The sequence below is a fragment of the Semicossyphus pulcher genome, unplaced genomic scaffold, assembly GCF_022749685.1.
Source record: "Semicossyphus pulcher isolate SPU_LCO1_2020_fin unplaced genomic scaffold, fSemPul1.0.p SCAF_3, whole genome shotgun sequence".
Classification (NCBI taxonomy): Eukaryota; Metazoa; Chordata; class Actinopteri; order Labriformes; family Labridae; genus Semicossyphus; species Semicossyphus pulcher.
The window spans coordinates 32,958,434-32,969,735 of record NW_027211704.1 but is presented as its reverse complement, the minus strand read 5'-3'; the positions used below and the strand labels follow the sequence as shown (position 1 = coordinate 32,969,735).

Sequence of the window (11,302 nt, the reverse complement as noted above, 5' to 3'; positions counted from 1 at the left end):
CCACTACGTCTGAACCGGGATTCAAACCAGGAACCTTCTGGCTGTGAGGCAGCAGCACTAACCACTGCACCACCGTGCAGCCTTACTATTAATACATTCCTGTAAAAATACTCCATTACTTGCAGAAGTCCTGCAAGCCATGTTGAGTAAAAGTACAGAAGTATAATCAGCAGAGATAACTGAGTTGTAGCAGTTAAAGTTAAAGTGCTGCTTCTTTAGTAACATGTTTCTGAATGACATCTGATTCTTTCTATTATTAGATTGTTGTTGCTTATGCATCACTGTTAGAGCTGCATTTTACTGTTGTAGTTGCTCCACGTGGAGCTAGTTTGGAGTAGTTTGGTCCATCTGATCCACCACCAAAGAGTTACCAGATAAATCTGTAATCGATGATGATAAACAGGAAAGAAGAAAAAAGTTTTAATCTTTGCTTTTTCTTTTTAAAGCTACATCTTCCTTCTTTGGGCCTTTCTTTAGGCCACAGGACATGGAACCCGAACGAGACACAGTTTTCAGGGTCACAGGCCAAAACCCAAACTAATTCAATTATCTCATTATATATTCTTATGCATTATCTTAAAAGTAAAGCTATCAAATAAATGCATATCATCAAACATTAAGTATGGTAAATGGACTTTAATTATATAGCGCTTTTCTAGTCTTTTGACCACTTAAAGCTGCTTTTACGCCACGTCACATTCACCCATTCACACACACACATTCACACACTGATGGCAGTGACCTGAAGTGCCAATGTCCAATCAGGATCTACGCACATTCATACCTGATGGCTCTGCCTTCAGGAGCAGTTTGGGGTTCAGTGTCTTGCCCAAGGACACTTCGACATGTGACTGCAGCAGTCGGGGATCGAACCACCAACCTTCCAATTAAGAGACGACCGACTCCAACACTGAGCCACATTCGCCCCAAGTATGAAGTGGTTAACAGAATTATTCACGCTCATTATTTTTTGAGGAAATGTCCTTAATTACAACTGAATAAGTTGTTTACCTCCATATTTTCTGCGTGGCCTTTTCTCTAATCTTTCATTTCAAGTGAAATAGTGGATCATTTTACTTTTAAGGTCTTTAACGATATTTAAAACTATGTGAGAAGTTTTTTTACATTATCCTCCGTGGAGTCACGACTTACCCCTCACCAAGCCAACAACGTTGTTCACAACATTTTTAATGGGATTAAACTGGTTTAACAGTGTGTTTAACTTTTCCTTTCCTTTATTTTGTTCCTTCTAAAATAAAGAGGGGTAGACCTGTATAGAAACACTATTGTATAGTCTATATACTGAGTTACTTCCCATCGCTGCTCCTGTGCAGTATCTTCAATTCTAACACTTAGAAGCACTGTGATAAATCTGATCCTCGTTTGTATTTCAGATCCATTAATCTCAAAAGAACACAACAAACAGATAAAAAGAGGGTGATTTATTTTATTATACAAGACAAACATCGTCCATGTTTCCAGCAGGCGGGCTGCGACTTGTGACAGAAAGACTGAAGAAAAACTCAGCTTGCATCTCAATCCTTCTCATTTCATCGCCCACCTCTGCTCAAGTCTGTTTACCTCTACACACAGTGTCGGTGTAAACATACATACAAGACACTGAAATCACACTCTGCCTGTGTATTGATCATACTGCATGCTGGACAGTCAGTTTACTAGACTATGATATCAAATCAAGTGTTTCTAGGTCTCAGAGGAGAGAAGAGGTTTCAGCACTGTTACAGATCCTTTAATTTAAAGGGGAATTCCTGTGTTTTACAATCTGGGCCCTATTTTAACATATACAGGGTCTATGGGACCAACAGGTACAAAATGTTTTGGACCTTTTCTTCAATAGTAGGATTTTCTTTTCAAAACCGACACTGCAGAAACAATTTCAAAACCAGACTCCATTGACAAAATCAATCGTTTTAACTTGCAGGATGTGCAAGTTGCTTATCTACGGCTGCTCCCATTGCTTTGTTTGTTTTAGTGTTCATGTTTGTTACAGAAGTGTTGTGGTGGATGTGAACTAACCATTAAAAATACCAACAAACAAAGGAAACACAAACAGACTAAGTGATGAAGCAGGAGAAGAGGACCTGCTCCGGTGTTCTGTCGGGTTAACTTACTGCTTTTGTCAGTGGAGTCTGGCGTCTCGGCAGAGAGCTCCGAAATGTCTCTCTGGTTTGAAAAAAGCATCTTACTCTGTCACAAAAAGGTCTTTCTCTGTAGAGATCATGTGACAAACAGTCAGGATATCAATCTGAGCCTTTCAGTGGCAAAAAAAAGCACTTTTAATGGACGCACTTTGATCGGGTGCATTTGCTGCAGAGATCACGTTACAGCCCGTCTCACGGCTTCAGGCTGAAGGAATCTACAGGAGCAATCCAAAACTTTTTATACCTACTCGTCGTTTAGAGCCCAAAATATATAAAAACACCCATGTTTGAAAAAAAAAAAAGGAATTCCCCTTTAATATCAGATGTTTGCTGATTACAGTTTGGAGTTTTGGATGTGTGCAGACAGGAATCCCACACAGCTGCAGGCTCTACGTTTTTAACGATTCAGGCACATATAGAAATTTGTTTTTTGTCATCAGTTTAGCGCAGCCTCGGTCTTTTTTTGTCTCCAAACTGGGAGAAAATGTTAAATCTACCTACTTGTTTAAAGAAAAAAATAATTCATGAGAGCAACAAAAGCTAAAATATCAGATTCCTAAACTTCTCAGACGTGTTTTCCTCATGTCAACAGATTATCTCCTTGCAGAAAGATGATTTTAAAACAGACTGAGGTAACCAGAGGAAAAAGTTTGAGAAGTTTAAATGTTAAAAAAAAAGGTACAAAATGATCAGAGTAACATGGCTGCAGGTGGGTGAGAGTGAGATGTTCTGTGTGGAAGCAGGTGTTTGAAGTTGAGAAACGAGGTCAAGCAGCTTGTTGGCTTCATGTGTGAGACCAGGCGAACCACAGCGGAGATCTTCAACGGCAGGAGACTGCAGAGGCGGCTTATGCCATGCTGATGGGAAACAGAAGAGAGGGTTGAAATGACAGGAAGGAACATTTAAAGGTTCACTGTGTCTCAAACTTAAACTAGTATTTTAATTGGGACAGAATCCTTACCCTACATGTCTACTGTATCTACTATGTCACTGTAGCAATTCAGCCTTTCAATTGCAAAATGTAAAAGATAAAAAGTGTTAATATGAACGTCATTGTAAAATGTTTTGTTGGACTAATTTAAAGGTTTTATCACATTGTTGTTCCTGATCCCAGCCTGAATCCTCCCCCTGCAGGGGTCAGGAGGATATTCCTGAAGTTTTCCCAATCCTGCTCTCAACGTTTGAACAACACAGACGAGAGTTTTTAATCTGGATAAAAAGCGAGATGGATTACCTGATCTTGTCCAATTACATAATCCCTTTTTTCTTTCTGGATCTGTCCGATAGCTTTGATCTGATCAGATTACCTTTGAACAACCAGGCCCCGGTCAGAACCAGTCGAAAGCTAACCAGCTGCATATTTAACATACACATACGAGAGTAGGATCAAAAATACGGGATTTTTGGGACTTATCAATACTGATACTTATCGATACTACTCTACATTATTTGGTGATAAAAAACAAAGTCTTTATTAGGGTGTCTGATAATGTGCCTCAGTAAGGGGGGTTGTAACTGGGGTTGAGGGCTGTGGTCCTCTCCCTACAGTTACAACAGTTAGCATCAACAGTAACAATCATAGGCAATACAAACATAGTTTTCTGGTTGTCATGGCAACCCAAAATTCCCACCTTGGCGAGCTATCAGTTACTAGCGTGCCTAAACCAACTGGACTCCTCTGCAGTGAAGTAAATCTTTTACAGTAACCATGGCGACAGCTCTGTGACATTCTGGTTTGTTCCTGTGTCACTTTCCCTCGTTTAGCGATGGAGGGTGGGTTTAACTTGGGTGTCTGCTAACGTTACCCACTGCAGATGAAGCTCGGGCTGCTGTTTGACTGACGCTGTCTATGGATTAAATTAAAACATAACTTAGAATTGCTAACAACCGAAGCTAGCTAACAACAGTGACTGAATAACTACAGGTTTATTTATAAGAACCATGAGTTTTAACTGCATGTTTAGTTTGGCTAATCCCATCTGCAGCATCGGAGCCAACGGGACTCGGAGGCTGCACTGAGGATGTACTAGCAGTAACGCTAGCAACAACGTTAGCATCAGCCGCTTTGCTACAGCAGTCTGCACACACTGCACTGCTTCAGATTAACAGACTGTTGACTGTTTCGTCAGGTTGCTGCTGTTACCCCCTGTAGACCCAACTACCTTTTTACATAAATTGCACGAAGATACAGCAGAGTTACATTTGGTAACTTGAGCCCAAACTTTCAAACGCTTTGCTCTGTCTGCCGTGAAGACCTACTAGACTTTCCACAACAAGGCGACATCACTGCCTGACGCCGGCCGCTTTGTCATCATTAGGATGCCAGCTACGTTAGGATAAAAAAACGGAATAAAAACGACATTAAATAAGACAGAACGTTAACATTGAATAATGATAGGAGCAACGTTTGTCAATGAGCTTATCGGTACTGACCAATCACGTACTAGCACCAAAAAATACCGATTCTCGGTACCCATCCCTGCTGGTAGCAATATCGATTTTGTGAGGGAAAATTCACAGATTACCATTATGGCATTATACAGTGTTTTTTTCCCAGCAGGAATGATTGGCTTACAGACATATCGATCAGGGTTCTAGTGTCAATCTTCTAATCCAACCCTTGGACAGAAAAGGAGAAATGTTCAACTATCCCTCTCAGAGTACCTCATTCTTTAATGACCTGACACTGATGCACCGCACTTACAGTCAAGCTGTTCCCATTTGAAATACATGTAGATTTCCTAACCCCTAAAAAACCTCGACACTGAAAATCAGTCCGGAGTTCATCTGAAGTTTTGACTCAAGTTCAAGTGAACTTCACCCAAAATGGAGCTTCCTGTCAAAGTCCAGTGTGACATAACACGAATGAGTGATTCAGAAAATTAGGCTGCAAGTGGTGGTTAGTTATAAAATGAACAGATGGTAGCCTCTGAGTGTGTGTGTGTGTGTGTGTGTGTGTGTGCGTGTGCGTGTGTGTGGGACTTGACTGCATTGACACCTTTCAGTCAGTGATAAAGAGAAAAGCATCACACATGGTAATGTAAAACAGTGTCTGAGTGTGTGTGTGTGTGTGTGTGTGTGTGTGTGTGTGTGTGTGTGTGTGTGTCTGGGATGAACAAGTGTAAATGAGTCAGTCTGTCCCACAAGTGTGTGTGGGAGTGTTACAATCGTCTGTGTGAATGTGAGTGTGAGTATGAGAAACAGTCAGATGTGGGTCAAACAGGATCTGAGTTGTTACAAATTAATTCTCAGACTTCATTTAAAGAAATTCTCAGGTTGAATCTGTGAACTACGCACGTGGACAGCTTGTGTGTCAGGTGTGAAAATGAAGAATGTCGAGCCTACATGAAGGGAACAAATAAAAAGGCTGGAATATTGGATCAGTGTGTGTGTGTGTGTGTGTGTGTGTGTGTGTGTGTGTGTGTGTGTGTGTGTGTGTGTGTGTGTCAGCCACCTGTCGATCAGCGAGTCCCTCATGCTGGTGGCGATGGCAGAGGGCTGTGCTGAGTCGCTCAGTCTGAAGACGCTCTCGATGACGGACAGCTCGGTGCTGGTGGTGTCCAGGCCGCAGAATGCACACCAGTCGTTCACCACCATCCCCGCCGCAATGACATCACTGCCCCGGTTCACTGTGCCGGCCTGAACAGGAAGTCAGGTTCAATGATGTGACAAAAAATCTACTCCATTTTGTTCCTATTCCCACATATTTAAAAAAGCAGCAAAATATTAAATAACATCAGCTGCACCCTAAAATTCAAAGGTTCAAGTGATCAGATGCAGTATGTACTCCAACTTGTGTTTTTTACCTGAATCAGTCACAGACTGTAAAAAAAGGTAGAGACATGACAGCTCCCTAAAAGTGAAGCCAAACCCTCTCTATCGCCCCCTGCTGACTGGCTGCAGTATAGCTCATAAAGCCCGCCTCCTCCATGTTAACAGATGGGACATGAGTCAAAGTATAAAATCAAAATACACGTCAAACATGGTTTCTGTCATTATAGCTAGTTCTTATCATGCTGATTTATGTCCAAGTGTTCATTTTTACTTCTCAAGTTTACTTTTAATTAGTTATTTGATGCTATAAAAAGGGGGTGTGACCTCATGATTGACAGCTCTGTTGATGAATTAGGCTCCTGCAGCGTTCTGTTCCCGAGTAGCAGAGTAGAGGAGGAACGGCGAGAGGAGACGTAACTAACACTAACACTACAGTCACTGAACTTTCCATGAGCGTGAATATCTGTTTCAAACCGACACAAGAAGCTGTTCTGCTGCAGACTGAGCCCACCTGAGGGCTCCAACACGCCAAGGACACAAGGTACAGGTGTGTTTCGGGTAGAGGAAGGGGCGGGACTACTGCAGGAGCAACAGCATGGCAGGATGTAAACTTTACAAAACAAGTTTTAAACATGAGCCTTCGGTGTTCAACGTCACAAGGCTATTTAACAGCAGCTGAATTATTAACAGAGGGAACCCATCACTCACCACCAGCGGGACCTGCAGCAGAGACGACAGTTCGTCCTGGTCCTCTATAGACGTCTTTGGGTGAACGAGGCCTCCCTGGTTGCTGAATGAGCAGTAGGAGCCGACCAGGACCTGCTCTGCTACCGTCTGACGGAAAACCTCCACCTTCAGAGTGTCTGCGAGCATCTCCTCCGTCTCCTGACCCAGAGAGATGACGGAGAGAGCATGTGTTAGAGATGGTGAAAGACTGTTTTTAAAACTTTATTTATACAAGAAACCACAAATTATACAACACAGCTATAACACAGTGGGAATAAGCAGGAGGAGAGCCAGTCAGCCTAAAGGTTTCAGCTTGGATGTCAAAGTATACAACCATCTGGTACTGCAAAGCATGCTTTTTTTCATGTTTTACTTTAAAAAACATTAATGAACTCATTATTACAGTAAAATATAAGTCTCTGAACGTGATTAAGTGACAGTTAAACCAACAAATTAGAGCCGTTTTCACAGGTGCAGACGCTGCAAAAGCTCGGTGCGTGGACGCGTCACTCAACTGTGAAAACGTGTGTGTGAGTGTGTGTGTGTGTGTGTGTGAGTGCTTGATTTTCAGTCTCACCCTGTCGAGGTCGGGGTGCACCAGCGCTACGTAGTCATTGCAGGCGATGACGTTACCGAGAGCAGACAGCCTCTCCTCCACTCTCTGGATCCTCACGGTGTCTGGCAGGCAGTTTCTGATGTGCTGCAGCTCCTGGTCTGTCGTGTTGCTCGGCACTAGGAGGCCGTGACGGTTCCCTGATGACGGGAAAAAACATCAGCAACACCAACACGTGTTTGTGTGTTCAAGTTGTGTTTCAAAAGATTTATCTCTTGTTCTGTTTGGCCTGTTGTGTTGAACAGATTTTGTTTAGGATCAAAATTCAGGTGTGAATAAAAAGTGTTGCTGTTAAAGATGAATGTGTTATAAACATTAAAAATGGTGGATGAAAGAGGAAACCGACCTGGGAGGTAAAAGTGTGTATGGGTGTGTTTGAAAGCATTACTCACCCACACACATCCTCCCTATGATGCGACAGCCGGCTATGGACGCGTGAACCACTGGGATGGTTTCAGATAATTCTCCTTCAAACACACTGCAGAGACAGAAACAACAGCCTGTCACACAGAAACCAAACACTCACGAACATGACTGACTGTTCCTTCCTCAAACAGCTGTTAATACACCACTCAGCCAAAAGACCCAAGAGTCCATATTATGGAGTCTTAATGGACGTAACATTTAAATAGAGTAAATACGCTGGAAAGGGAAACCCAATTATTGCTAAAATGTTTTAAATCTTGTACCTGTATGTTTGTCGATGTTAAAAGAAACTTTTATTTTACCTGATTTTTTAATGTGGTTTGGTTTGGTAGTTTCTATGAAAGCAGCAGAATACGGCACATTTTTGCAATAATTGTTACTGAGATGGAGAGTAGGGCTGCACAATTAACCGAATATTAATACTGATCACGATTTGGTCTTCCCAAGATTAAATAATTGATTGACGGTGACAAAACTCATATCTGCATATCAAACTAGCGCTCCCTAAACTTACAGCCGCTCCCCCAGGGGGCGATGGAGAGGTTTGGGCGTCTCTTATGGGGGAGCCAGCATGTCCTGTCCTGAGCGCCTTGCAGTGGCAGTTTAGAGCGGAAGAGTAAACAGAGACAAGGTCAGGAGAAACATGTCTGGAACAGAAGACAAAGAGCTGGTCCCCCGAAACTGCTGGTCATCGCTTGTTTGCAATAATAATAATATGCAATAAATAATGTGCAGAGAGGTCATGAACCCTGCGTCCGTGCCGCAAAACAACACAACTAACTTGTTCAAGCAGCCGAAAAAACAGCACAAAGTGCAGCATGACGAGTGTATGAAGGCTGAGAGGAAGAACGAGCTGCTCCCCGTCCTCGTCCAGCGTCAACCCAGACATCCAGAACAAAGACGCTGTACAGCGCGACACCCCATCCACCCAACTCCCAAAACCACACTGAAGAAATGATTTGTATGATGAGATTCACTGAATGAGCACACTGAAGCCAAAACAGAGCTGTTGACTTAATTTTGTGCGTTGCTGTTAATTTGAATGTGAAAGTACAATAAAACAATTAGTCAGTGTAAGTGTTGATTAATCGTGATTATTAATCGTGATCTCAGTATTGATCAAAATGATCGTGCTTATGATTTTGGTCATAATTGTGCAGCCGTGCTAAGATGTAAATATTGCTTAGTGTCACATATTGAAGCACCAATCTTAAGCTCACATTTTTGCTATTTAGAGATACAACACCAATGATTAATGAGGCCACCACATAAATGTATTATATACTAATGTAACAAAAGTGTGAGACATGATACTTATTGTGTTGTGGTTTAGGCCGTTACTTAAATTAATGATAAATTAATGATAAATTATGATAAATCTACTGATAGGGATGATTTCATTAACATACACACCATCTTGTTTGTGATTTCTTCAAAACTTTAGTGTCTCTGAAGTCTACTGGAGGGATTGACCACCCTTCTTCCAACAGATATTTCCTCTTTTAGTGTTTTGATGATTGTTTTTTAGTTCAAAATCTCCCATAGGTGTTCATCTGGGTACAGATCATTTGTTAAAAATAAAGGCTTCTCACTCACCTGGAGGAGGTTCGGTTTAGAAGCAAACTACTGTCCCAGAAGTTTGTCTAATTCAAGTTGTCAGATTCTTTCTTGAATTTTTCCACCCATTAGTATCTTAATATGAATAAAGGGGGCTGACGTGATAAATGTTCCCTTGGAAAGATCATAAGTCATGTCGTGATATTTTTATAATGAGAGTACTGTCGATTACTTAAGTGAATCACCTGTATAACCTGTATATATACCCACCTATGCGTGTACATGTATTGTCAACAGCAATGATTCATGTCAACAACAATGATTCATGTCATCAAGCTGACACTCCTCATCTTACATAAAGTCAGCGGCAGAGATTGTACTTTGATGACATCAGACAGGTCATGAGGCTACTTTAGCCTCCATGCTACACAAACCGTCGGTATCAAACGAATCTAGGTGCCTGCACTAAGTGAAAATGTGAACCATAAAAGGTAAAAGTTCACCTGTAGAAGTTCTCCGAGCCGCCGATAGCCACCAGGCAGTATGTGTTGGTCAGCTTAGCGAAGCAGCCGATCTCGTTGTTTTTCTCAAACGATGCTCTCACAGCCATGGTGAAGGAGAGGAGGGGTAACTTCTGATCCTGAAACAGCACGAATCGTGGAAAAACATCAACCTTAGTTCTCGGCTATGAGCTGTGAGTTATCACAGCATAAAGTGAGTTTGTCAATCAAATTATATACGAGTTTAGCAGTTGTGACAATTCTTTCTGACTATGCAGGCTAACTGGCTAGGTAGCTTGTTTTCAAACTTTAACGTTAAAGAGAAGAAACTCGTCAGATTAACTTCACGTTTGAGCGACACGCGGATTCGAATTAAAGAGCAATTATGTTTGTTTTCGAACAACTCCCGATGTTTAATAGAAAAGATAAAATTACCTGAGTTAGATTGGTAGCCGCAATACATGCGTGGTGATTCCCTTCAACCCCACGTGTCTACTTCCGCTTCAGGGTTAACGTGGTGACGTAAGACGTAGCATGCGTTATAGAAAACAATCAGGTCCCACTAAGGAGTCGCTAGCGCTGTTTCTCCATCAATAACCTGTTAAAAATGTAGTTTTTGACACTGGCATTGAATCTTTTACACGTTTTGTTTAATTTTGAGAACAACATGATACATTACAAATATTATGTTCATTTAATTTTATGCAGGAAATGTAGTCATAGAGCAAAGTGATAAAAATCAAGCCAAGTAATTACATTTTATAGCAAATGAAAATTTTACACCATTGTCAAATGTAACAATAATAGCAACCATGCAAATTGAACTTATAATGATCATTTCATTACATTGTTGTTGGTGAAGGAAAAACTAATCTTCTAATTTTATTGTCTATGTTGTAGATCTGTTTGGATTCACATTCCTCTTAGTTTGTTGTACTCTGTCCTTTATATCAAAATTTGTGACAAAATAATTATCAAATAGCCCTATATATAAGTAAATTACAACACACAGTCATTCAGAAAACATTAAAATATCAGAATCACAACTCTAGGTCTTCTTACAGGCTTATTGCTTATAACATTTTCATATCTTGTTCAGTGTGAGGGCTTATGGATGGATTTTTTTTCAGTGAAAGTATTAGGAAGCTGTCCATTTTGTGGTTTTAATGTTATGTATAGTAAAATATATAAGGTGGAATTATATCACAACAAAATGTAATACCATTATATTAACACAATGTTAAATATTACATACTAATTTTATTTTATTTTGATTCATCGTTGTACATTGTCTTTCAGTAAGCAGCCCTTCTATCCTGTGCTCTTTCATTTTATGCATTCATGAATTTATATTGCCATATTCTCATGGAGAAAAAAAACAGTATTAAGTATAAGGAAAAGGCCTTTGTGCAAAATGTAAATATAAAATTTCAAACATGTGCCGTGGGGTAAAACATTGAGTCATATGTGCATATGAACCATAACGACTCATATGCCACGTGTGGATAAGGCTCCACACGTGGCATATGAGTCTTTATAGTTCA

At 40.8% G+C, this 11,302-nt stretch overlaps 1 protein-coding gene across 1 annotated transcript; it reads right to left on the bottom strand.

Moving 5' to 3' along the window:
* Positions 1-1,427: 1,427 nt before the first annotated feature.
* On the bottom strand, positions 1,428-10,248 carry eif6 (eukaryotic translation initiation factor 6). Its single transcript, XM_069678018.1, has 7 exons — positions 10,194-10,248; positions 9,762-9,898; positions 7,668-7,753; positions 7,240-7,415; positions 6,645-6,821; positions 5,617-5,801; positions 1,428-3,019 (listed from the first exon to the last, which is right to left on the bottom strand). Exons 2-7 carry the CDS (start codon positions 9,866-9,868, stop codon positions 3,010-3,012), a joined length of 741 nt encoding a protein of 246 aa, XP_069534119.1. The 5' UTR covers positions 9,869-9,898; positions 10,194-10,248; the 3' UTR covers positions 1,428-3,009.
* Between the last annotated feature and the right edge of the window lie 1,054 nt (positions 10,249-11,302).

What these genes read in the sequence shown, in the direction of transcription:
- eif6 (XM_069678018.1), bottom strand. Translation starts at nt 9,868, where the DNA reads ATGGCTGTGAGAGCATCGTTTGAGAAAAACAACGAGATCGGCTGCTTC. An exon ending in CATAGGGAGGATGTGTGTGG is followed by an intron (nt 7,416 to 7,667) that starts GTGAGTAATGCT and finishes TCCCGTCATCAG; the next exon opens with GGAACCGTCACGGCCTCCTA. An exon ending in TGCACCCCGACCTCGACAGG is followed by an intron (nt 6,822 to 7,239) that starts GTGAGACTGAAA and finishes TCTCTGGGTCAG; the next exon opens with GAGACGGAGGAGATGCTCGC.